At 41.7% G+C, this 27,204-nt stretch overlaps 2 protein-coding genes across 3 annotated transcripts; both read left to right on the top strand.

Moving 5' to 3' along the window:
* The first annotated feature begins 6,619 nt into the window (after positions 1-6,619).
* Positions 6,620-14,214, top strand: acmsd (aminocarboxymuconate semialdehyde decarboxylase). Its single transcript, XM_076081928.1, has 10 exons — positions 6,620-6,837; positions 8,364-8,408; positions 9,189-9,285; positions 9,368-9,417; positions 10,161-10,397; positions 10,540-10,633; positions 13,259-13,354; positions 13,469-13,641; positions 13,796-13,894; positions 14,152-14,214. Exons 1-10 carry the CDS (start codon positions 6,781-6,783, stop codon positions 14,212-14,214), a joined length of 1,011 nt encoding a protein of 336 aa, XP_075938043.1. The 5' UTR covers positions 6,620-6,780.
* Positions 14,215-17,604: 3,390 nt separating this feature from the next.
* On the top strand, positions 17,605-27,054 carry ccnt2a (cyclin T2a). 2 transcript variants are annotated; one of them, XM_076081807.1, is made up of 10 exons: positions 17,608-17,803; positions 18,486-18,567; positions 18,674-18,802; positions 19,143-19,203; positions 19,780-19,842; positions 20,367-20,412; positions 23,072-23,235; positions 23,441-23,511; positions 23,852-25,088; positions 25,236-27,054. In XM_076081807.1, the coding sequence occupies exons 1-10, from the start codon at positions 17,646-17,648 to the stop codon at positions 25,307-25,309; spliced, it is 2,085 nt and encodes a 694-aa protein (XP_075937922.1). In that variant the 5' UTR covers positions 17,608-17,645; the 3' UTR covers positions 25,310-27,054. The 2 variants fall into 2 exon arrangements, 1 of the variants encoding a protein (XP_075937922.1); XR_012949657.1 differs by lacking the exons at positions 23,441-23,511; positions 23,852-25,088; positions 25,236-27,054 and having other exon boundaries at positions 17,605-17,803; positions 20,367-20,808; positions 23,072-23,211.
* The last annotated feature ends 150 nt before the right edge of the window (positions 27,055-27,204 follow it).

Genomic DNA, 27,204 nt, shown 5'->3' with positions numbered 1-27,204 from the left:
ATTATTTCAATAAGCTTTTATCACTGAAAGTGCATTTTTCCCAGGCGAGGCTGAATATTTTCAATTTCAGCTGTGTTATGTCTTATTTTCTATATTAACCAGCAACATATTCACAATATCACCTATGTAAACTATGTCACAGGTGTTGTGATCTGATTATATCAACAAAAATTATTAAAATCGACCTTGTAGTTACAGAGCTATGGTCAGTTTTGTAGGGCTATGCTTTTTCGCTCAGAGACCTCAAAAACGGCTGCGAGCTTAAGAGGATTTATGTTGTTATTCTATGTCCAGGTTTCTGGGAGAGTTATTACTGTGCAGGTTTTTTTATGAATTGGGCGGGTTTCAGTCTAATCTGGCAACACTGCTGTGAAGCTGTTTATACTCTGGTGTGTGTATATACGAACAAGATTAATTACTACATCTGTTGTTACTGCAATAACATGATTTACCATTATCCTTTTATCTGCTTAATCATACAGAGCAGAACGGTGTGGACATGAGAGCCGTCAGAGAGAAGACAATGTAGAGATGAGGGAGGTCAAACTATCCTGTTGGGTTTAGAATGGTTGTGTGTTTAGGCCTGACAGATGAGTAAAAACAAGCCATTAAAACTTGCAAAAAGCCGTAAGATGCATGGATGAAATTCCCTCTGATGACAGTAAATTGAATCAGGTATATAATTATCATATTTTGTTTACATGCTGCAAATTGGACACCTGGATGTGCAACCTGGATGCACAAAAATACTATAGAATTTTTTTCATATTTTTTTCACTTTTTCCGTCCCCCTTCAAAAAGTGAAAAAGCTGCCATTTTCCCAGTCGCTGCTTGGCCAGATTACCACTGGTAGGTTTAATTGATAATAGAGCAGGAGGGAAACTCATAAGGACATTTGTGTCCATTTTAGATATTTTGTGGGTGTGTGTGCTTATCTAACTAAAATAAAATTTCCACCAAGTAGTCCCAAATTTGGATTTCTCATCATTGATGTAACTTCAACATAACTTAAGAGGTTAAGTTAATGGCTGTGTTTTCATTTTTTTTGCATCTCTTTTACTCTTAGTGGACTGCTCTTCTATGTTTGAAGACGGGCCTTGGAAGTTTTGCTCTTTTAATTCGTGTTTTTTCCGTCAATCAGACTGGTGGTTGTCCCCTGTCCGAATTGAAGTACCGTATTTTCCGCACTATAAAGCGCACCGGATTATAAGGCGCACCTTCAATGAATGGCCTATTTTAGAACTGTTTTTATATATAGGGCGCACCGGATTATAAGGCGCATAGAATAGAAGCTACTACAGTCAAACGTTTGACTGGGGTTGCGTTATGCATCCACTAGATGGAGCTGTGCTAAAGGGAATGTCAACAAAACAGTCAGATAAATCATTCAGTCAAACTTTATTGATTTTTGATTTCATTCACAATACGGTAACTTAAACGTAGAGGGGAACTTTTCCCTGATTCAGTAAACACGTAAAAGAAACAGTCTGATAGTCTGAATTCTCTCGCTGCTGCTCTATTCCCATGTTCGGCTGTGTAGCTGACAGCCTTGAGTTTGAACTCAGCGTCGTAAGCGTGTCTCTTGAAAGGTGCCATTTTGGGGTCTTTATACACACAAGTGGTGTTGGACTAGGAGTAAGCACAGTACCGGTGTTTACCGCGGTGCGGCTTTGTAGTTTACCAGTCGTACTGAAACATTTTGACAGAGCGCCGTGTACAACCAGTATGGATCAACCAATTAACCAATTGATCCATATATAAGGCGCTCCGGATTACAAGGCGCACTGTCGTTTTTTGAGAAAATTAAAGGCTTTTAAGTGCGCCTTATAGTGCGGAAAATACGGTAGTTAAAATTGTCCATCTTGTGTTTCATTAAAAAGTGCAATGTGATGGTACCCATTTTGACCACTATGCTGCACTTAAGTGGCACGCTCTTTAGGCTGGTGAAGAGAAAGGTTAAGTGGCTTCAGATGACCGCAGGAACCACCATTTTAGAAAAGAGTTGGTAGCCTGTGATTTGACTTGGAATCACACCATTGGAGCAAGGGCGTAGGTTTGGTCTCAGCATTGGTAGGGACACTGCCAGTCGTAGTCTTCGTCGTCGTTACCCCCCCATCTAAAAAAGTCTTAGTTGATATATTATGTTGAACAGGCAAACTGTATTAAAATATGTAAACATTTGTGTAACTTGGATCTGATTTAAACATAATAACAGTAACAAAACCTTAGTTTAAATACAAAACAGTATTCTGCACCAAATAAATAATAATAATAAATAATTAAATAAATGAATAAAAATCGTTCTGCTAAAATGCCAATATACAGTAACAGTATATATAAAAATAAATCTATTCTGCAGCACTTAATAGGCTACAAATAAAGTGCTTTCCTCCTTTATGCAATTATTAGTGCTGGGCAACGATTACAATTTTTAATCGCATGGATTTTTTGCGATTAATCGCATTGTTATGGCAAAGTTCAATAATGAATTCAAAAGTAGTGTATTGCGCACTTTTATTTTAAAAGTACTGCTATATGAACAAAAGGTCAATAACATTTGGTTTGTAAACACTTTAAACAAATCAGGTTATTTTTAACAGCAGTAGTCCCTTTACACAGTAGCAGTTCTAGCTCTTCAATATCTGTGCTCAGTGTGCTGACTGTATGTGAAACGTTCCACTGCTGTGCAACAGGAATAAAATGTTTCAGCAAAAATGTCTGTCTTCATGACAGTCAGAGCATGTGAATGCAGCTCTACTGTTCATCAATATAATGCTGTAACTCAGAGGTAATTATGGTTACCCAGCGATCAAAGAATAAAGACGCTTTACGCACAATTTAGGTTTATTTTCCCTTTAACTCACAAGATGCAGGTAGCATGTTTTATACTTAATGTGAATATAATTCATACTTTGTTGGCATCTTATTCTGAAAACCGGATGTCCGTCTGAAGAAACCGGATGTTGTCTCACGTTAATCTTTCCGCTATCTTTCAAAGTCCTTCGCTCGCTCCCGATCTGTGCCGTTTGAATGCGTTTACCGTGAATTTGGTGGGAAATATTGGTGGGGACAATTGTGTCTTTCCCAAACTTTGGTCGTGACTAGTCCCTATGTACCCTATGCAAACCTACGCCCTTGCATTGGAGCCTCTGATAAATTATGAATTAGACCAATTCTGCCAGTCTGACCTAAACCTGAATTGATATAAATTTAGGCGACCTCGGATAAATTTAATACCCCCGAAATAACATCAGTGTCTAGTGTTTACAGCAGGAGATAAGGGTGTCCGATTACCCGGCATCAGCATGGAGTGAAATGTATCTCAAAATGGTCACAAATGTGTTTTACATGATCTATAAATGAGTATTCACAAATGCGTGTTCCTATTGTCAGACAAATACCAACCAATTTGAACACATTTATCGCAAGAAGTGTTGCAAAAATAGTAAAAGTTGCAGCAAAATGAGATTGGGGTTAGAGGGGGAAGAGAAGATGGAAGCCGGTGGTCTATTGCACGCAATGTTTCTCTTTGTCAATAATAGTTGGAATGTCAACTTTATGAGTGAAGCTTTGAACAATTCGGTACAGCCCAAGTGATTACATGTGTGGCCGTAACTCCAGCGGGAAAGATGTCCACTCTCGTTATAGCAAAAGAATGCAAATGTGGCTATTTGGAGCTTCTTTGTTTTTCGACCCAAATAAAAAGGGAGAGCCAGAGAACCTGAACGAAGTGATTGGTAAGCTGACTTAGGTAAAGTTAGAAAGATATTGACAGATTCGGACTTCCCGGTTCAATAAATCGTTAGAAAAGGTGAGGAGAGTTGTGCTGGTGAGGGAGAGTGACTGGCAGGTGCACTGAATGAACTGATTAGGGACAGGTGAAGGAAGTGAGGAGCTACAGAAAACCACACACAAAACACCAAGGCAAAGCCTGATTGTGACAGTACCCTCCCCCTAAGGGACGGATTCCAGACGTCCCAAAACATAAACGTCTTCCAAGAGAGGGCGGTGGGGGCCCGGAGGAGGGAAATAACTCCTCCGAGGCCGAGAGTCAAAGTCCACAACCGGGTGGGTGGAGGGGGTCCGGAGGAGGGATGGCCAGACTGGGGGTCAGGAGGACGGAACTCTAGAGACTGGAGACGGGGAACAGGGCTCCAGAGGCTGCTGGAGATCAGACGGGGAACAGGTGGCGGCGGCTGGAGGGCCCAGCGGGAGCGGGGGATCGCTGCGGCCCAGCGGGAGCGGGAGTCTGACCCTTCTTCCTCTGTCTCCTTCGAGGGTTGAGCTGGTTGTCCATCAGGTCGCGGTTCGCCTTCTGGACACGCCGAGGCCCACCAAAAGCCAGGCGGGTTCCCCTGAACTGCTCGTACCACTCAGGGGAACAGCACTCCCAACCGTGGTCTGCTGAGTCCATTGTAGGCCGGATCATTCTGTCACGGGACATAATGAGGACTCAAATGCAGACAGTCAGAGTAGTGAACAAAAGGGTTTTAATAACTCACAAAACAAAAACAGGTAATCCAAGGACGAGACAAGGGGGGGAAATCCAGCAGGACAAGGCAGGGCAAAAACAGGGCAGACAGACTGGGAAACCTGGAACAGGAAGAGCAAAACGGGCAGGTAGGTAGGAAACAAAAGCAATGATCTGGCAGTGAGTGAGTGAAAGACAGGGGTTTAAATAGTGACTAGAACAGGTGAGGAGAGTTGTGCTGATGAGGGAGAGTGTGACTGGCAGGCGCACTGAATGAACTGATTAGGGACAGGTGAAGGAAGTGAGGAGCTACAGAAAACCACACACAAAACACCCAAGGCAAAGCCTGATTGTGACAATTGGGACATATATGTAACATTTCAGATCCTTGGCACTATGGGGTAGTATTTAGAAAATATTTTCAGAATTGTGTTACATGTGGTCCATTAAGTCTGTTTTATATCCCCTATAATTTTTCTTTCAGGAAAAATTGGGTTCTTATGGGACCGATGCAGAAATAATAAGAGCATTCCTGCTACACCCTACTGGGAGAGAGGGAGGACTGCTGTCGACTGACAGCAAGACATGTAGCAACCTGCCATGAGCTCCACAGAGCCCCACATGGATAATGATTAATTTAATAATTAATACTTTAATACTAATTCATTTGTTTGTGTTTATATTGTATTACGCTACATTCCATAGCCCATTTTGTTCTCCATGCCCTTTTGTGTTGTACTTGTTCATTTAGTTATTTATGTTGAATGTGTAGTTTGTGTTATGCTCTGCTGTGTCAAGTTTTCTGAGGTTATTCCTGTCATATATGACAGTCTAATGCGCTTGCGCATATACGGGGGTTTATACGGGAGTTCCGGGAAACGCATGAAAAGTGAGGCACACGGTGATCCATTAAAACCAGCTGAGCAAACTAAGAAGCCTTTATTGCATTGATTTACAATTCCCATTTTAAAACAGTTTATGTTTGTATTTTCTCCATGTTATGAAATGAAGCATGACCCTTCTCTCTCTGAGCAATATCGGTGGTGCCCTCACGACTGGATGTAGCAACAGCAGTGGCCCCCTCTTCATCAAGTGAGTATCTATGTGTGAGATTTTGTATTTGCGTACATACACGATCTATGTGAGTGCACGTACATGCTTGTTGCACAGGTTTATGTTTTCACAGGTTGAGTGTAATTCTGTTTTGGCTCCAGCCTACTACAATCCCTGCATTTCAACTTTGCTTCTCTCCCCTGCAGATAGCGCTTCATTCAGCAATAGCATCACAACTCTGATTAAGTGACATTATATTGATATTTCATTTTGGAGATTGCAACATCCGTATTTTACCTTTTACTTTCATTACATTTGGCATTGTCGTCCGGAATTTTTTTTTTTATGGCTACACTGGAGAACTAACTGAAAGGCTATTTTTTATCAAGCAATTAAACAAAGTAGATGAAAAAATAGACACATTTGTAATGACTGATCGGAAGTTTTTTCTCTTTTCTGCTTTGAGGTATTAGGTTCCGTCTATTTCCTTCAATTCTGTTCACATTTAATAAATAAAACTTAGTATTAGTAACAGTAATTATTAACTGCCATATCTCTTGAATGTAATATTCCATGGTAACAAAATTCTGTAAAGTCTGAAGCATTTGATACAATTTCACCTGTAGGTGGCACTAAAAGATGTAAAACATTGGTGTTTATAAGCAGCTTGCAGAAGCACCTAACAGCTTGCAGCTGTCACACACACATTGTCTTTAGAAAATGCACATTTTAGTTCGCTCTACATTCTGTGGGTCAGTGATTTTTAACTGTGCAGCAGCTTATAGTTACCGCGAGCAAACGCCAGAGGTAATAATAATGCAAATGCCTCCTGTGCAGGCAGTCAGCTGCACAGTAATGCTGCTTTAAACGTACGTGTGTGTGTGTGTGTGTGTGTGTGTGTGTGTGTGTGTGTGTGTGTGTGTGTGTGTGTGTGTGTGTGTTCATGGTTGAACTGGGGTAGGGAGCGAATAATATTTGAGGCTGTAATAGGCCTATCAGTTAATGGTTCAGGGTATCAACTATATCGTAGGCCTACTAGGTTTAATAGCCTCCACAGACTAATGATTACTCTCTGCTTGTCTTACAGACTAGGTAATGAATGACCAGGGTGTCCCAGCAGCAGCCATGCAGTCACCTGTCGGTCATTGGGTTATGGCTGAGGCCGGAGGGTGGAGAGTGAATTTGCTAGATTTGCGCTCACAGCAAGTGATCCTTGGCAGCAGACAGCCTTGTTTTTCCAGAGGGTAATCATAAGGATGAAGATTGACATCCATAATCATATTTTACCAAAGGAGTGGCCCAATTTGAAGCAGGTAGGCACCGAGAGACGCGAGGTCATTGAGGACCTGAGAGGTTTTTCTTACAGCCTGGAGCCTCCGGAGTAAATCCACACAATGTGTGGTTGGTTGGGTCTGCAGCACGCAGGAGCTTCTCCTTCAGTTCAATGCAATTAAAAGCCAGTAAAATAAAGTGTACATGCTTTTCCCATTGGAGTGTCAGCAGGGAGTTTAACAGCTCACTCCATAAATCTGTTTTCAGTATGGATGGTTAAACTTTAATCAATAGGTGGATTTGGCCTTGCTCTGCCCTGTTCTTTCTGTTATCTGTTCCTGCTCGTATGTGTTTGTTACTATGGAGGCCTGGCCTTGGCTAATGATTTGACATGTTCAGTGCCAGACAGAGATGGTCTTTCTTTTTTCCCAGGAAATGTATATTGTAACATAACAAGTCATGCCTGTCTTATTCATGTTACCGTATAATGAGTTATGAAGTAGCTTCTCTGCTTCTTGAGATGTTTTGGCTTTGAACACATGCAAGGCCAGTGGGTTTTTTCTGCAGGGGGGGGGTTAAATCAAAACTTTGCGTGTTACACTGAAATAATACTGTATTTCACCACTTCTGCATGATGTTTGATAAACAACTAAAGGCTTATATAAGCAGAAGTGACACATTTAGGATTAACTCTGTGAGTCTCGATTTATTGCACCACTGAGTCTTTCTTCATATCCATATCATATGATGAATGGGATTATTATTATTATTAATTATTAATAATTGCAAAAACAATTCTGCATTTCCTTCCAAACAAATAAAACCCCCAAATGAAGATAAGTAGTATTGAAGCGGTAGCTTTTCCCTTTGCACAAACTGAGCCAAAAAGTCATTCACAGACAAAGAAATGTACTTCTGAAGCTTGTCCTCGCTTCACTTTGATGAAATAGCAAGGTGATAATACAATAATACCTATTTGTCTGAGCTGCTTGAGAGGGCTTAGTTACTCAGAACCCAAAAAGAGAACATCAGGGTTAACTCAAATAAACTCCACTGTTGAGCTGGTACGCATGCATTTCATTGAAAGCACGTTTCCAAGAAATAACTACTTCAAGACAAAGACTGACACTTTTAAAAAACAAGTGTATAAAAGACATTTTAAATAGCTGCAGCTTCTCTGTGGCATGAACAAAGCACACTGTGCTGCGGATGTGTAGGGATATGAAATAGGGCTGGCTGCATTGCTCACGGAGATCATTGGCGACATCATCTGTATGCAAAGGACTCAACGGCCTCAGATGGCACTCAGTTTGAGTTATCCAGGGCGTTGGAGTGGATAGTCCTGAAGGATGAAGATTGAACCCCTGGCAGATGGGATAACACAATTGAGGCTTTCCCACAGCAGGACGCGCGTTGGATACCAAACTATGTTTACTTTTATACAGATTTTGCATCTAAATTAAATACACCAGAGATGTAAGATAATAAACAATTTGTTTTCCAGTATGTGGTATAAGAAAACCCCACTCAATTATTAAGTATAATAACTATTTTGCATGTGTTTCAGAGGTATGGATATGATGGGTTTGTCCAGCTTCACCATCACTGCAAGGTGAGCTGCTGTTTATTTTCCTGTATGCATGCACAGACAGGGTAGACAAGCCCTTATGCAATTGTACTGCACACAATGCGCAGGGCACAGCAAGTTACCTTCCCCCGGCTGCACCCCCACCCTGTGGACCTTTTCAAGTCCTCGACATGTGAGCAGCTGCAGGACTCAGCACGGTGCCACTGCATCAGCAGAAAGATTCCCTTCGAATACCACCGCAGCGCAGCAGAACAACGCAGGGCAGCTGCCAATGCAACTTTCCGTGGCCGACATTGGTTGAGCTTTTGGCACCAGCGAACCGCACATAAGGACGGATGGTTGACTGTGACACATTGATGCACTCAACCGTAAACCGTGTCTGGTGATGAGCATCTGTTAGAGTCTTGATGCCAATGTTAGAACAAGATCTGTGAGGATTCCAGGTCGCATTGTAACACAGGTGTAGATGCACAAGATTTTTTTTATTACAGCCATTGACAGGGGAAAACACTGTCCAGGTGTTTTTTGTGTCTGCATTTGAATACACCTCTATAAAGACATTTTGAATGTCAGGTGTAAATGACAGTTCACATCTCGTACGTTTTCCATGAATCAGCTGTCTGCTGCCATCATGTGGTTTTGAAGTATTATGAAATCCCCCAAAAAGTCAGCTTGAAAGCTGGAAATGAAATAGTTAACAAGAGCAATGTATGCTGCCAAGGTGTCCGGACTCTGTGGAGGAACATTTTTAATCACAGTCACATCAACATGGGGGATGTGACTGCTGATCATGTTGTGTTTCAGGGCGAAGCAGACATGATGAAGGATGGGAAGCTGTTCAGAGTGATTCAAGAGAACTGCTGGGATGCAGACGCACGCATATGGGACATGGATCAACATGGTACATGCACAGATATGCGAGACACCAACAAGTGCCACAGTGTTTCATCTCATTGATGCCTTTCTGTTTCTAACCCCTTCAGGAGTCACAGTTCAGGCCCTTTCCACTGTTCCTGTGATGTTCAGTTACTGGGTAAGCGCACATTAATTAAGCAACATGGATCAAAAACGGTGTAGCTGTTATGTTTTATTGCTGTGCGGTTTACTACGCCCCCAAATTACTGTGAGTTGCATTTGTTCATTCTTGCTGAAACATGAGAAAAATTACATTAAAACACCACAGCGGCTTATTGTCTGCAAAGCTGCTTCACTGTCTTTATCCTTCTTCAGCCAGAGAAGCATCAACACTAGGATGAAGAATTTATTATTCAAATTGTATTTGGTAATACTTTCTATGATGCCCATACTTGTAATGCATTATAATTTGCTAATAGCACTGAGTAAATGATAAGCACACATAAATATTGATCATGCTTTATAACAATAATCATAAAGCATTTCAGTAGGCCTAATAATGTCAAGTATCATATTACTTCAAAATTGCTCACTGACATTGTTTTGCAAGGATCACATTATAATTCCCATTGTTGTAATAGATATTAAATCACTGTTCGAAGGCATTATAATGTGATTATAAGTCATTATAAATGGCCATTGTTTGCTTTAAGTAAAGTAAACTACAGTGACCACTTTAAGTGACCTATAATAACATTATAGAGCATTAAAACTATGACAATAATAATACACTATGACCCTTGCAAAAAAGATGCAATTACACGCATTATAAGTATGTTTATAATGCATTATAGAAATGGGCATCATAGAAGTGGTTATACCTTTCAGATATATTTACCTATTCTCATCTTATTTTTGCAGGCCAAACCTCATGACACACTGGATCTCTGTGTCCTTTTAAATGACGATTTGGCCCGGACAGTGCGCAGTCACCCCAAGAGGTTTGTGGGTCTGGGCACTCTGCCCATGCAAGCACCCGACTTGGCCGTGCTGGAGATGAGGCGCTGTGTGAAGGAGCTGGGCTTCCCTGGGGTGCAGATTGGCTCACGGATCAACAACTGGGACCTCAACGCCGCTGAACTCTTTCCTTTCTATGCTGTGAGACTTTGAATATTGCAGTATACATGTTTCTGGTAGTTACAAATTGTTCACTGGTTTGACTGATTTTACACTTTGTATTCAGAGGGTGAAGTTCTCGTTCACATAGAATTGCTGATCTTGCGGTGTGTCTTCTATGCAGGCAGCGGAGGAGCTGGGCTGCTCCATATTTGTCCACCCGTGGGACATGCAGACAGATGGGAGGATGGCTAAGTATTGGCTGCCCTGGCTGGTAGGTGAGGGAGATGGAGTAGGAACAGGAGATATTGAACACCCCCCTCCCTCAAGTTAATAGAAAATAAAATACACTTTTCTTGTTAAGGTAACTTCTTTGTGGCTGAAATTGAACCATGTTTAGTTATCTGTGCATATAAAAACAGAACACTGGCAAAAGTGCAAGTCCAACATTACAGTATTTCCTAAAATGTTAGATGAAGTCATCAAATCCAAATATCGTATTTTTCCATGTGCCTTTTAAAAAAAGTTGCTCTGATGTCCTTACATAAAATGTAATATTTTCATTTTCCACTTCCACTTATTTAAATCTTTTAACCGATTTCAGACCTGATGACTGACTATTCATACTTTTTTTTTTTTTGTAAATATGTTTTATTGATTTTCACAGTTTTTATCCCACCAGGGAAGAGGATTCACACATGTCTGAGGGCAATTACAGATTGAAATTTAAAACCTCATTCCCGACCCTGCCCACCCAACCCACCCAATGCAGGGTTACAGGCTATGGAACGTATACATTCAGGTAAATTCAGGTACATTCAGGTGACGGAGATGCAGACATAATATCAAATAATTGCATTAATCGATCAGGCAAAGTAAAGCAATTTGGAAAATAAAAATAATAGCGAGAAGTTACATGTAAAAAATGTAATGATTAATAGCTAAAGAAAACAAACAAAAAATACAAAGGAAAAAAAAAAAAAAAAAGAAAAGAGGAGGGGGGGCTGCTCACTGTTGCTATGGGGCGGATAGGGGATCCACATTAGTCTTTGTTGAGAGGTTCTTGTAAGGAGTCGTAGTATTCTAGAAAAGGTCTCCATACTTTACGAAAGGTTTGGGAGGACACTCCCAAACCTTATATTTAACCGTATATTTAATTTTTTCAAGTGTCAAGAAATACATGACATCTTTGACCCAGTGGGAGAACGATGGGGGGGCACGTTGCTTCCATCTCAGAAGGATCAAACGTCGAGCAAGGAGTGTTGTGAAGGCTACGCCCACATTGGCTTTATTTGGTAAACGGGCACGGAAGTCTTCTGGTATTAAGCCAAAGAGTGCGCAAATTGGGTCCGGGTCAAATTGAGCTGCAAACATCTCACTATAAGCTTTAAAAATACTTATCCAAAAGGTGGAGAGTTTCGGGCATAGCCAAAACATGTGTAACAAGTCTGCTGGCTGGCCTTTACATCGAGGACATAACGGATCAGAGTTAGGGTAAATTTTTGCCAATCTAGCATTAGTGTAATGAGCCCTGTGTACCACTTTTAGCTGTATTAAGTTGTGTTTAGCGGATGGAGATGATGTATATATCAAGTCTAAAATAGAGTCCCATTGGTCATTTGTTATAACCACTCCCAGATCTGAGTCCCAGGCCATTCTTAAATTTTCCAAGGAGTGTGGGTTGATATTGTTAATGAGCTCGTAAGTTTGGGATATCAATCCTCTACTGTTCGGGTTCAGTTCTAGGAGGTTGTCAACATGAGATTTCATGGGCTTGTTCAGAAATGAGTCAAACGTGTTTCGTACGAAGCTCCTGATCTGCAAGTAGCGGAAAAAATTGTTCCTTGGTAGATCATAGATTTGTGATAATTGGGAGAATGAAGCAAACGTGTCTTCTATGTATAAATTATGGATTGATCTGATCCCTTTATCAAACCATAGAGTAAATGCGTTATCTGTACAGGAGGGAATAAACATATGATTAAATTTGATGGGGGAGCGGGTGGAGGCTCCTTGCAGCCCAAAATGTCTCCTACACTGAGCCCATATTCTTATTGTGTGATTTACTATTATGTTTGTACTCAAGTTATTGCTAAGAAGAGGCAGGGCTGCACAGACCACTGAGCCGAGGTGGTGCCGACAGGAGGAAAATTCTATTTGTACCCAGTCCGCCTTTCCCACAATTGGCCTGTCTTCAAACCAGTGAAGTAGCTTCTGGATATTGCATGCCCAATAGTAAAAGAGAAAATTGGGTAAAGCTAAGCCTCCTGCGCGCTTTAGTCTTTGGAGTTGAGTCTTGCTAATTGTTAAAGAAGGAGACAGGGTTGATTCACATACAGAATGTACATCAAGACCGCTCCAAGATCTGTCTCCGAGTCTCTGGTATTTATACTAAGTAAACAACATGCAGTGGGCTGGCACAGGGTAACACACACACATTTTGCGTTTCACACAGGCGTCTACGTATCTGGACACTTTAACAATTCGTTCTAGTACAAAGGTCACTTTCTCATAAATCATGGTCGCAAATCAGCCCTGCGTAAGTATTGACGCTTTCTACAAGTTTATTATCATTCTTATTCAGGACAAACAGCTGAAGTGTTCTTTCGGCAATCAACTGCTTCTTAAACACTACAGAGGACATGAGCCTCTGTTAAATGTATAACATTCACTACTTATTAAACGCATAATAAGTAGTCATTTAGATTTTTCCCAACACTAATCCGACTAGGTTTGGTCCCCCATATGAAAGAAATGCTATTTTTATCAAGATTTTTTTTTAAATATTTTTTAATCAGGATAGGAATATTTTGAAAGACACTTATATTGTCTTATAATAAGACACTTAATGAATGTATTTTAGAAAGGAGAGGTTATGTTTTGTTGTCTTTTCCATCCCAAAGGCATGCCGACAGAGACAACCATGGCAATTTGCTCGATGATATTCGGAGGCGTCTTGGAGAGATTTCCGAAATTGAAAGTTTGTTTTGCACATGGAGGTAAAGATCAGATGTCACAGCAGAGTAATACAAGTGTCAACTTAATTTTTTCTTACTTGATGCTCAATTACAGATACTGTTTGACCTTTATTGCTCATGTTCATCTGATTACAGGTGGCTCTTTTCCATTCACTGTTGGCAGAATTGAACACGGCCACAAAGTCCGCCCTGACCTGTGTGCAGTGGACAACAAGATCAGTCCGAGGAAATACCTCGGTTCTTTCTACACCGACTCCCTAGTTCACGATCCCATCTCCCTGAAGCTGCTCATTGATGTTATTGGAAAAGTGAGCTTGTATTCAGCACACACACACACAATGAGAACAATGTTGCCAGTTTTGATCGTGGAGAGTGTGTGGGTATAGATACTGTGGATGTTCACTACATGTTTAGCGCTATAGCGTAGTTTTCCAAGTTAACGTGCATGTATTCCTCTTTCAGGATAAAGTGATGTTGGGAACAGACTATCCATTCCCGCTGGGAGAGCTGCAGCCTGGATCCCTGATTGAGTCGATGGATGAATTTGATGACACACTGAAGGTAACATTTTCCTCTCCTTCATTTTGACAGTGCTGCTGCCTCAGTACTGCTGTGTAACACATAGCCAGGTAGAACATGCTTATCAGCAGTAGTGCAAAAGGCACAGTACTATTAGTCTTTGGCAGAATGTTTAATAAGCCATTCTAAATATCTTTGATTCTGCTTTCAAAATGTATGCGCGTGAATTAATACGTTTTAAAATCTAACTGCAAGTCCAATCGAGTAGTCAACATGGTGTGTACTCTTTTGTTTTGCAGGATAAATTGCTTGCTGGAAATGCAGTGGAATTTCTGGGCCTGAAACGAGAGCAATTTCAGTGACATGGAAATATGAGATACAATGCCACACCCAGTGATTCAGTGTAAATGCTTTATACAAATATTCATATTTGGATGATTAAAGTGAAAGTTCACCCAAAATCAAAAACACATTGTCCTCTTACCCGTGGTGCTATTCATCAATCTAGATGGTTTTGGTGTGAGTTGCTGGACATATCAGTAGAGATGTGTGCCTTCTCTCCAATAAAATATGACTATATAGCATACGGCTTGCGGCGCTGAAAGTGTATATATATATATATATATACACCCATATATATATACATGTATATATACATATACGTATACATGTATATATACATATACGTATATATACATATACGTATATATACACGTATACATATACGTATATACATATACATACACGTATACATATACGTATATACATATACGTATATATACGTATATATATATACATATACGTATATATATATACGTATATATATATATATATGTATATATATATGTATATATATATATATGTATATATACATGTATATGTATATATACGTATATGTATATATATATATACGTATATGTATATATACGTATATATATATACATATACGTATATATATATACATATACGTATATATACATATACATATATATACACGTATATACGTATATACGTATATATATATATATACGTATATATACGTATATATATATATATATACGTATATATACGTATATATATATATATACACGTATATATATATATATACGTATACATATATATATATATATATACGTATATATATATACGTATATGTATATACGTATATATGTATACATATATATATATACGTATATATATATACGTATATATATATACGTATACATAAATACATATACGTATATATATATACGTATATATATATATATATATACGTATTCATATATACATATACGTATATATATATATATATACGTATACATATATACATATATACATATACGTATATATGTATATATATATACGTATACATATATACATATATACATATACGTATATATATATATATATACGTATATATATATATATATATATATGTATACATACATATATACGTATATATATATATATATATATATATACGTATACATACATATATACGTATATATATATATATATATACGTATACATACATATATACGTATACATGTATATATACATATATACGTATATATACATATTGTCACGGGGCATGATGAGGACTCAGACGCAGACAGTCAGGTGTAGAGAAAAAAAGGTCTTTAATGAACCAAAAACAGGGAATCCAGGGACAAGACAAAAGACGAGGGGGAAAATCCGGCAGGAAAAGGCAGAACAGGCAGACTGGAAAACCGGGAACAGGACGAGCAACTATAACTATAACTCCTCCGAGGCCGAGAGTCAGAGTCCACAACCGGGTGGGTGGATGGGGTCCGGAGGAGGGATGGCCGGCCTGGCAGACTGGGGAGACTGAGGGTCCGGAGGACGGAGCGCTGGAGACTGAGGGTCCGGGGGTCGGAACTCTAGAGACTGGGGGTCCGGGGGTCGGAACTCTAGAGACTGGGGGTCCGGGGGTCGGAACTCTAGAGACTGGGGGTCAGGAGGACGGCACTCTAGAGACTGGGGGTCGGGAGGACGGCACTCGAGAGACTGGGAACCAGGAGGGGAACGGCACTCGAGAGACTGGAGATCGGACTGGGAACGGCGCTCGAGAGACTGGAGATCGGACTGGGAACGGCGCTCGAGAGACTGGAGATCGGACTGGGAACAGGGCTCCAGAGACTGGAGATCGGACTGGGAACAGGGCTCCAGGGGCTGGAGATGAGGCTCCGGGCAACCGGAGTCCATAGACTGGGGCTCAGGGGGATAGACTGATGACCCAGCGGGGTAAAGGGCTGGAGGTCGTTGCAGCGTTACGCTATTAAATCAATGCATAAATCAAAACAACCGAACAGGAAAATAAAAATACGTGGGGCTAAACTGCACCATCGGGGAGGTCAGTGTTGAGTTAGGCGTAAATAGAGGAATTTGTCACAGAATATGTAGGCAAAATATGACTAAACCACTGCACCAAAATCAAATCAAATTTACCTACGCACAGCACGCTAAGGTGACTCAAACAACACAATAAGATCTGCACGCAAGAAGCCAACTCTACCATCCCCTTCGGCATAACACAAAGCCCCACAAGAAATTAAACAGAAAATGGCCCAGTCAATTGATTTGTTTAAAAAAAACACACTAAATCTAATAAGCGTGGGAAAAACAGTGGTTGGCTCCTCTAGTGTCCGTTTAAAACTAAAAATAAACAATACATTATACAAAAAGGAACCTTTACACAAACATTTAATAGAACATGAAATGTAACTGTAATTATCTACCTTTCTAGACTGGCCACCATCCCCTCCAGCAGATAACACATTTTAACCATTATCTCACACATCTTTGATTTAATGCTATGACCTAAAAAGAATACATCATGTTTTCTACAATTTCACTCTTAAAATCATGCTTTCAAACATATTTTAAAAAGGAAAGAAAGAGAGCCTACCAAATCAGTCACCAAACAAAGGTTGGCCTCAAGGCTGATCAGCTGTTCTCTCAGGTTCTCTGAGTTCAGCTGTTCTCTGAGTTCAGGAGGAAAGGCCCAGGTGAACTTCCCACCCCCTTTTTTACTGCCCCCTGTTGCGTGGGTCCTAATGGTAGGCTGCCTGTTACCTGCCTGCAGTATAAGCGTTCGATGTGCGGATCCGCCTGGTGTCAGCAGCGAGTCTGCTGTTTGACGGTCCGCTACCTGTGCGCATGGCCGAACTGAGTGAGACAGTACGGCGGATCTGCCGACCTGAGGGCGGATCCGCCCCGGAGTTGACTGCTATCTGGGTATGCCCTTCTCTAGCTAATGTCAACCCAGATAAAGCATTTCATCTGTCTTTCTTGCCCAGTGTGGTTAAATGTAACACCACAAAATCATGCATCCAGTTACTGACTTTGTGTGGAAATAACTTTGAACTTTGACGCTAAACCCTGTGAAATATACATTTCCTTTTTTTGCCCACTTCACTCTATAGCCTACACAGGATACAAGTTTAGTTGTGTGAACTGTTTATTTATTACTGAAGGTTGGGCAATGACAATTGCATTGACCCCAACCAAACGCAAAGCTGTTTACAATGTGAATTAAAAAAATCAATATTGGTGAAAGAAAATGCCATCTATTGATACAAAACAGCATCAGAATATTTAATACTGTAAGGATGCCTGTGGGATGGATACATAGGACGGATACCGATCAGATACCGAGGGAACATAACCAACCAATCACCACCACACGCTGCTCTCACCGCCGAAGAAGTCGTGTTTTCCTGTGCGACACGGACGTCACATCCGTTTCCTCGATGCTGAATGTTGGAGTGCAATGGCGGCGTGCCGGGGATCCTCGTCGAAATGGTTTTTCACCCGGGAGCAGCTCGAAACCACGCCGTCCCGCCGTTGTGGAGTAGAACCAGACAGGGAACTCTCCTACCGACAACAAGCGGCTAATCTGATCCAAGATATGGGTCAGAGACTCAACGTGTATCCTTTGTAAACAAACTTCTCCCTCGACCAGGCTGGAAGTAGACATGGCGCTAAGGCAGACCGTCGCAGCGGGCCCGATACCGCGAGCTAATGTTAAGTTAAGAGCTTAGTTTAAGCTGCAAGTATCATGAATCTTCGATTTATTATGTTTTACCTTTGTGTTTCTTAAAATACCGTTTTACGGTGGAACTCTGAACCTGGATTCTCGCTGTATATGGTTTATGTTTAACGATAGCTATGAGCTAATATAGCACGCTAACTAGCTAGCTGTGGGTCGATGTTCAAAGGGCCATTAGGCGAGTTTGCAGCTGTTGCTAGCCCCTTGCCCGCTAAACGTCTTTACCCCTCAGCCTGGTCGAGTTTAATGACCAGAAAACTAGGTGTTAACTTCGCATACGTAAGCTGAAGTTTAAAGTCATACGACACGTTCTTATTATTTAGTCAGCGCTATCATAAAGCTAGCGTAAATCACGTTAGCTAGCCTGCTGTACAAAGTGTCCTTTGCTCAACTTGAATATTTTTCTTTCATTTTACTCAGACCTTTACTTATTTCAAACAATTGTTTCGTGCTAATATGCTCAATAACGTGTGATAGAATGGCATATAGTTAGTTTGTTGACTCTGTTCTTGGCAGCTTAAGTTGCACTCACTCAAAAATTTCCCTTGACCAAAACTCCAGCTCTCAATTAACAATAAATACAGCCATTGTTTACATGCATAGATTTTATATGCACCACTCTTTCACCAAATTCCATAGGAATGTAAGTATTCTGTTACATAATTCCACACCTGCTACCTACAATCACATGTTGGGTAGAATGTTCCAGAAATCGCAGATACGTGACTATGAGAAATGTCTTTGTGCAGATAATATCTCCAACCACTTTATTCTTGGCCGCCAAAGTGGAAGAACAACCTCGGAAACTCGAACATGTGATCAAAGTGGCACACGCATGCCTAAATCCCCAAGAACCACCTCTCGACACGAAGAGTAATGTAAGTTCAGGAAGCTCTACATATTGTATGGTTGAGAGTACTCCCCCCCTCCCTTTTTTTCTACATCTGACCTTCCAGTTCTCTCAGTGGTCATGGTTTTCCTTATGTTAAACTGGCTGTGCCAAATTCCTTTGCCCTCTACAAAGGGCTTTATTTTAACTGCCATGGCCTGCTGTCGGGGTGTACCACACGCCTACACTTCCCAAGGCTTTCAAACAATAGTAAATAGTAAAATGAGCCTCTCTGTTTGGAGTTTTTGGCCATTTGAAATCAGTTGTTAGGGGGAGAGATTAATAGACTCATTACAATTGTGTTGTAATGACTGTCTATCAAACTTCAGGCATACCTCCAGCAAGCTCAAGAGCTGGTGATACTTGAATCCATAGTGCTGCAGACCCTGGGTAAGTAGTGGTGACTGGAGTGGATGACTTGAGAGAGATAGAGCGTTTTATCATTATCTTTGGCTTATCTTCATCAGTACGGGAGTAGTGCTATTGATCACTGTTGACTGTATTCGTCACAGCCTGTTAAGTGAAATGTTTTATCAGCTGCTGTATGGGTATCTTTTCACATGCATATTTTCAGGAAATCATGTAAAGGTGACATGTCATTCTGTCATTACAGACACTGGTCACGAAACATGGTATTGATTCGACTGTGGAATTTTGCATTGGCATTTTTTCTCTCACAAATTTAGTCTCCATTTCACTGCCGGGCCACATTTTATGTTAATTTGTGCTCGCTTGTTGATTAAGTTCAATACTTTCATCCAAAGAGAAAGTGATTCATTTGTAACATGCATATGTGAATAGACCAAATGGTTCCACTATTCATGTTTACCAAATCGATACCTACTGCAATCTGACTTTACGGCCCTAAAATGCATCACTTGGTGTGTTTTTCGTTTAATCATAAAATGACATGTCACCTCCCAACTGTCTCTGTGTTGAACTCACCTGTCATGTATTTTGTTCCAGGCTTTGAAATTACTATTGATCACCCACACACTGATGTGGTGAAATGTTCCCAGCTAGTGAGAGGTAGAGGCTTCCTTCTTTGCTCTTTGTGCCCTCTGCTCTGATTTGTCCCACCTCAAACATGGGTGGGGAGGGGGGTGAAAACCGTGCTGACTTAATGGTTACATAACCACACACACACCTTGCTCTTTTGATGACCTTTATGAGTTCATTCTACGACACAGCACATACACATTTGCTGATGCTTATTCAGCCAAGTCCAAGACTGAATTGTATTTATTTTGTTGGGGGATTTGCCATTTTGGATCTGATAAACAGACCCCCTTAAATATTGGTTATGGTTGACACGGCTAAATCGGAGGTTCTGGCTTAATTCATAAAAATCATCCAGCTTGCTGCAAGTGTCAAAAATGTAGCAAGAGTCTGTGCCGAGTGTTTTTCTTTGTCTTGGCCTTGGCTTAATCAGTGCAAACATTCACTTTCTGACCTAATGATGAAGATATGCTTTGGGCTCGCAACGATGCTAATCCTTCTCCCCCTTCCCTCCTGTTCTTTTTTTTTTTTTTTTTCTGTCTCTTCTCTCACAGCAAGCAAGGATCTGGCACAGACTTCCTATTTCATGGCTACCAACAGGTTGTTACCCTGCCCCTCCTTTGTTGCACTTTGACTGCACACCATAGCTTCCTGTAATGCAGGGTACCCTTTCAGTGTCCAACGGGCCCTACTTGCGCTGGCGGTTGTTGGGATGCTTGCCTCCTGCCCCTCGGCTCCCCTCCCCCGTTCAAAGGGAGCGGGACAGGGCGGCTCGTAGCGTTACCGGCCCCAGTCGCAGTGCGGTGTATTGTACAAGGGACCACGTGTTGGCACAGATGGGTTGAATGCAAGGTGTGAAGTGTAGTGGTGCGCTTGAAACCCACATGTTTGTTCGGTTGCGAAAAAGTGCATAATTCTAAAAGAAAGACACTTTGGTAGCCTGAATAGCAGCTAAAGATTTCACAGATGTAAACATTTCTCGTAGAGGTCCTTCCGGTAAGTACCACAAATACATTTTTTGTATTTTTTTTTTTGTTCTTTTTCATATCCATTTGTTCAAATTGCATTATCTTCTGCAATATTTTCCTGTCTTTAAATGCACATGTTTTCTAGCTTTTCTACAACATTCTTTAGTATAAGGAGCTTATGTTAAACCTGTGACAAGAAAAACTTAATCGCGACCCATTAAGGACCTGCAGAATATGTAATGAGTATAGCTATTAGGGGTGGGGGAAAAAATCGATACAGCATAGTATCGCGATATTTTGCGTGGCGATATTGTATCGATACACGGAAGCCAAGTATCGATCTTTTATTATATAAACTATAAAAAATAATTAAAATCAATGCGTGGACGTCAAGCGCAGTGGATTCCTATGTGACTATAACAGCACAATATCTCAGGGGACTGGCGACTGCTGTCTCACGTTCTCCAAACTAGAGCAGTACACGTAAGTCACACCGGGGCAAACATTACAGACCTGCAAAATGCAGCACAAGGATTGGGGATTGTCGTCAAAAACCTGGGGGTTGTAACCGACAACGCTTCTAACGTGGGCGTTGCCGTTCAGGTAACGGGATTCCTGCATGTGAAGTGTTTCGCTCACACGCTCAATCTGGCCTCACAATGGGGTTAAATCTGCCAACAGTAGCCAGGCTCATGGGGAGAGTGCGGCGCATAACTGGCTCTCTCAATAAAAATGATTGAAGTGAGATAAACAGACTGAAAACTTTATAACTTATTAGATAAAACATGTCGACACAGTTTTCTTTTGGGGACATAATTTGAAGTTGAAAAAAGTAAGAAATCGCAATATATGTTATCGCAATACTCAGCATATCGTGAAAATATCGCAGTATCGTGATATCGTATCGTGACCCAAGTATCGTGATAATATATCGCGGGACCTCTGGTGATTCCCACCCCTAATAGCTATTTGAGTACGTCTCATACTGATCAAAATGCATTTGGGGATTATGATTTATTCTAAAGCGAGGACAAAATGTTCTTGACGTGTCTTGTAGTCGGGAAACTGGGTCCTTAAAGGGTTTGGTTATAGTTACCAGTGAGGGAATGGAATTCACTTTACTTCCAATAAATTGACAATGTCTGGATGCTGAATGTGAGCGGCGTTTTAAGTATTGCTCTGAGCTGGCACTTACCAAGAGTGCAGGCATGACTGTTCATGAAATTATTGTAAATGTCGGCGGTGACTGATAGATTTATTTAAGGCCGCTGTAATCCGACAGACCAGACTCCAGACGTTGTACTTGTCTCACGTTACACGGTTACCATCCAGCTCTTTCCTAATGTGTTTTTAAACACAATGTGTTCATGGCATAAGTCTGTGATCTATGATTGTGTAGAACCTACTTTCAATCTAAAAACGACAACCTTGATGCTTGTTTGATATTAGCTGATTCATACTTGATTCACCATAGGGAAGCTAGCAAAGAACCAAAGTGCAGTGTTGCTGTAGCAGTTTGTATCTGCAAATACCATTTGTCTAACATTATTTGTTACTTTAGATACGATATGAATATATTTTCCTGTGTAATTATGATCTAAACTTGCATTACTCCACCCAATTTCCTTTTTTGCAGGACAATGTTGCATGTTTTCTAGTCACCATAGGTCAGATTGGCTTTGATATTTATATTTAGTAAGGCTCTTAGTGTTGAGACTACTCCAGTGTGCCATGTTGTCCAGGGAGCTGCAGGGCCCACTAGGTTTATTCCCTTCAAAACAGTCCCAGAGTCCCACGCAGAGAGGGTTGTAGGAGCAGCCCCTCGTCGGTTAACTGTCCAATGATGTAACTGTCACATGTGTGGCCTCAGTGTTTCACAATGGGACTACACTTAGCTACCACACATGGCCCCCTCACCTTTTGTTTCAACATTTAAACCAGCCAGGTTCCTCGGAACAAAAATGGTTTTCATGACACTATTCAATGCTTGTTTTTTTTAATCCCACTGTGAATTGTGTCCTTGCATACGACGAACTGTTACATTGTCAGACAGTGAAATGTACAAACACCATTAAATAATGGCTCATCTTTTGCAACCAATGCCTACAGAAGATTAAAACGGTCCGCTCCCTCTTGTGTTTTCTTTTCTTTTTTCTACATATGTGGACCCATCGGGATACCGCCTGGCCTGAATCCACCCACTCACATTCCTGTACCCTCACATATGTGAAATATTCACTCTGTCTCACACACACACTCATCACACACGCATACCTTCACCGGCTATGCAGTCTACACCTCACCACCTTCTGCCTCCAGTACAAGCCCACAGTGATCTCCTGCGTGTGCATCCACCTGGCGTGCAAGTGGTCCAACTGGGAGATCCCAGTTTCCACTGACGGGAAACACTGGTGGGAGTACGTGGACAACTCGGTCACCCTCGAGCTGCTGGATGGTGAGATTGAGTTAATGTGTTTTAAATGACATGGCGGCAATTTCTCACATCTTGCTATATATTTAGGAAGGTGTTTACTTGGGGAAAGGGTCATAGAATTAAAATATTTTAAGGGGGGAGTATTAAGATAATGGAGGCCGTTGTGTCAGTGTTGCAGCAGAGTTTGAAGTGTTTTGATGATAACACACACGCCTTGTGCTTGTAGAGTTGACCCACGAGTTTCTGCAGATTCTGGAGAAGACGCCCAGCCGGTTAAAGAGGATACGCAACTGGAGGGTAAGATGCACTGCTGCTCTGTTTCATACATGGGAAAGACGTGTCTGGCATGCCCATTGGATTTCAACTATAAGCGCAGGATGTATTAAAGTACATAGCCTAACCAAAACAGTTCTGAAAACTATTTGAATAGTCTCAAGTATATGACTTATGAATTACACCCCAGTTTGGCAAACCACCATATAACAATGTTGGTGGCAGTGTTGCAGCACAAATATTTACAGAACAGAAATCTACCCACTACATTGATTGGTTGTCCCACTGCTAAACCCCGTTCAGAGAGCACACTGCCAACTGAATCAAACTCTTATCCCGTTACAAATCTCTTTCTATCCCCTAGGCCACACAAGCTGCCAAGAAGCCCAAGGGCGACAGCTCTCAGTTGACCGACAACTCGTTTCCCGGGCCTTCCATGCTCCACGATCATGGCGATGCACCGCTCTCCGTCACCTCAAGTTTCTCCAAAGCAAGCGGCGCTTTCACCGCCATGCCCGGCCAGTCCCTGGACACCTTGGCCGGGACGTACAACCCAGCTAGCCACAGCGAGTGGCCCCTGGTCAACCAGAGCCAAGCAGGTTACCCTCCCACCTGTATAAAACAGGAACCCCTCAGCATCCCTCTCCAAGAGCCCTCTTTGCTTCAGCATCCGTCGGCATACAGGACTGAGAAAACGTTAGACATCATCCCTGTCAAACAGGAACCAAAGGGAGCTGGTGGGAGCGGAGTGGGCAAGCATCAGCCTCAGTCTGCCAACCCTCTGCCAGCTCAGCCTCCTCCACCGCAACCATCTCCAGCTCAGAAGCTCTCCCTGGACAAATACAGAGAGAAACACGCTGCGGAGCTGGCGGTCTCTGGGCAGAAACGCGGTCTGGAGCAGCACGGGGGAATAATGGATTTCGATGTGAGGGGGGATATGTTATCTTCCTCCTCTTCTACCTATGCATCATCCTCTTCTGCGAGCCAAGTAGACCATAGAAAGCATTCACAGCTCCACCAAGCATCCCATGGTGGTGGTGGGAGCACCACCGCCTCCCCAATGAAAATCAAAGTCCCCTCCTCGATTTCAGGGCAAGATAGACGTCACCACGGTGACAAACGGGACAAAGGCTCGCTTAAACTCCGCCTGGCCGTCCCTGGGTCTGGCGGCAGCTCCCAGCTGGATAGAAGTGGACAGCCAATCAAAGATGAACTTAAGATGAAGATAAAAGTCTCGTCATCCGAGCGCCACAGCTCATCAGACGAGGGCGTGGCCAACAACATCAAGAGTAAACATTCCAGCCCTCTGGTGAGCAAGGAGAAACACCGCGGAGCAGATCAAAGCCTCCATCGCCACCACAAGCACAGTCACCTACATCCACACACGCACAGCGGGAATGGTGGGGCGGGCCCGCTACGGGGCCCACCAGGACTGATCGGCATGGATGGGACTGCGCTCCCTCCGCCCGGATCCGCCTCGTTGTCGTCATCGCGCAAGAGGGTGTACCCCGAGGCCGGCCACAACCACCACCCTTCCTCCTCATTCTCCACTTCATGCTCCAAAGTGAGCAAAATCTCCAAGGGTGGCACTGGTGCTGCAGGTACATCTTTTTCTCTCCCCTTTTCTCCTCCTGGCTCCTCTCCTGTACTGCAGTGTGTCTCGTCTGGCTTGCAGCTCTGTGGCTAACCTCACTCCCTCCTCCTCCTCCTTATTCTTGTTTCTCCTCCTCCCCTCCTGTCATACCCAGGTGGGCTGCGGACCTCTCAGCAGTACCCTCCTCCTAGCGAATCGCCACATGAAGTGGGAGAGCAGAGACACTGAGTCCACCGCTCTGCAGCCATGGCCAGCCCATGGAAATGGCAACAAACTACCCACACAGCTCAGACTATGCTCACCTCCCTGTTAAGTGCCCTAAGGAAACAACTCTTTGTCATGATAAACCCTTTACTGAAAGGCAGAAAAATAACGTATCTTCAAAAAAGACAAGTATTGTTGGACATCTCAATTTCTGAGAGACAAGAAAGATGAAAACAGAATTATGCTTCCTGACTGTCAGATCTCTGGGCTGTGACGCTCAGTCCTGTCTTTCTGTTAGTCTTGAATCGCTGCTTGGTTCTCCTTCCTCCTCAAATGAGTCTAGGAATGTGCAAAAGTGTGTGTTTTCACCGCTGGGGGAAAGTCTTCCCTGCATTTCAGATCTCCACATGGGGAAAAAAAAGTATTACAAGTACTATAAGAGGCATGGAAGGTGCACCTTTTTTTTCATTTTCGTCAATTTTTTTAAAACAAGTAATTTAATTGAATCACATTTCTGCGGTTATATGGAGGAAGCCAGTGGCCAGCTGGAGATGAGTTCAAGTTATGTTTGCTGGCATTCCATTTAGTACTGTTGATGGATGCAATTATTATTTTTTTAGGTGTAAAGTTTCATCTCCTCAATTTCTTTCTTGTTGTGATTTCTTTTTATACTTCAGTACTGTGCGTATGATTTGCATGTTTCAATCATCAAAGGGATTTAAAAGGAGAACGCGTACTTGCTGTTTACAGAAAGTGGAGATAAATGTACATACGTTTTTGTATGTTTAAAGAAAAAAGAAAAAAAGCTATACCATGACTACTCAGGTTTGGAGCTGCTTGTAAGTATAACAAGATAACTATAATACCTATAAAATACTTTTATTTTGTTGATCAACGGATTGGGCATCGTTTGGTGAATGATTGCAGCATTCCACTGGTGTGTGTGTGTGCTTCTACCAACCTTCCTTCAAGGGATGCTGTACTGTGCTTTTCCATCACAGGGAAGATCAGTTGATGCCCTCAGTAACGCAGGCACATCTAACACCTACTTATCACATCGGAGCCATGCAATTTGTACCAAAAAAATATTTTTTGGGACCTATAAGTTGACCTTAAGCTAGATGCCAAAGGTTGTGCCTCAAAAGAAGAAAACAACTAACAAAGACAGTAGTAGTGTGCTATTAAAATTTACATAACCCTTTTTACTTTGAAGTGCATCAGACATAATTTTATGACATGAAGCTGTAGCCCTTAGATGTCAGCAGGGGATTCATGCAAGTATTGTTAATCAGCCATTAACATAGTACTATATAGGAAAAAGAAAATACCCTTGCTGGCTCAGAGCCCAGCAACAGTTGTCGGATTAGTGACCAATTTTCAATATGCAACATGACCTGCTGAATATCGTTTATAAACCTCAAGTATCTGAAGTGTGGACGTCCCTTATAGGTTTTGTCACTGATGTCCTCATTAACATTTACAGCCATGTACCTGTCCGGACATGTCTCATCACAACAGTTTCATACATTAAACTCCATATTGTTCCCAGATGTAGACCTGACCGCCTCCTCTGTTCTTCACCGGGTTATTCAAAATACTTGAGCCTGAGGCCGTTTGGACCCATTACGGATCAACGGTTGGGCACAAGGAGCAAAAGCAGATGCGGACAAATAAGCCTAACCCACTCTTTACATGCTTTTTTTTTTTTTTTTTCCTTTTTAATATTACAAATAAACTTCAAAGTCACCACTACGCTGACACAGTATGAACCTTGGTTGTTGCTGTTTTATTATGCATTATACATGTTTCTAGAGTTTAGGAGGAAAGAAACTTGTTGACTTGAATATGAGACATACATGTACTATTCCTTATAGTAATACCAAGTTCTTATCACTTTCATGTCTTAGTCACAACTTTAC

Source organism: Anarhichas minor, unplaced genomic scaffold (genome assembly GCF_050575085.1).
Source record: "Anarhichas minor isolate MPS153535 unplaced genomic scaffold, ASM5057508v1 ptg000087l, whole genome shotgun sequence".
Taxonomy (NCBI): Eukaryota; Metazoa; Chordata; class Actinopteri; order Perciformes; family Anarhichadidae; genus Anarhichas; species Anarhichas minor.
The sequence above is the reverse complement of the archived record's forward strand: the minus strand, read 5'-3'. Positions and strand labels throughout refer to the sequence as shown.

Excerpts from the sequence above, each read along its gene's own strand:
- acmsd (XM_076081928.1), top strand. The coding sequence starts at position 6,781 with ATGAAGATTGACATCCATAATCATATTTTACCAAAGGAGTGGCCCAAT. Across the intron at positions 8,409-9,188 it reads AGCTTCACCATCACTGCAAG|GGCGAAGCAGACATGATGAA; the intron begins GTGAGCTGCTGT and ends GTTGTGTTTCAG. Across the intron at positions 10,634-13,258 it reads TTGGCTGCCCTGGCTGGTAG|GCATGCCGACAGAGACAACC; the intron begins GTGAGGGAGATG and ends TCCATCCCAAAG.
- ccnt2a (XM_076081807.1), top strand. The coding sequence starts at position 17,646 with ATGGCGGCGTGCCGGGGATCCTCGTCGAAATGGTTTTTCACCCGGGAG. Across the intron at positions 20,413-23,071 it reads TATTTCATGGCTACCAACAG|TCTACACCTCACCACCTTCT; the intron begins GTTGTTACCCTG and ends CCGGCTATGCAG. Across the intron at positions 23,236-23,440 it reads CACCCTCGAGCTGCTGGATG|AGTTGACCCACGAGTTTCTG; the intron begins GTGAGATTGAGT and ends TTGTGCTTGTAG.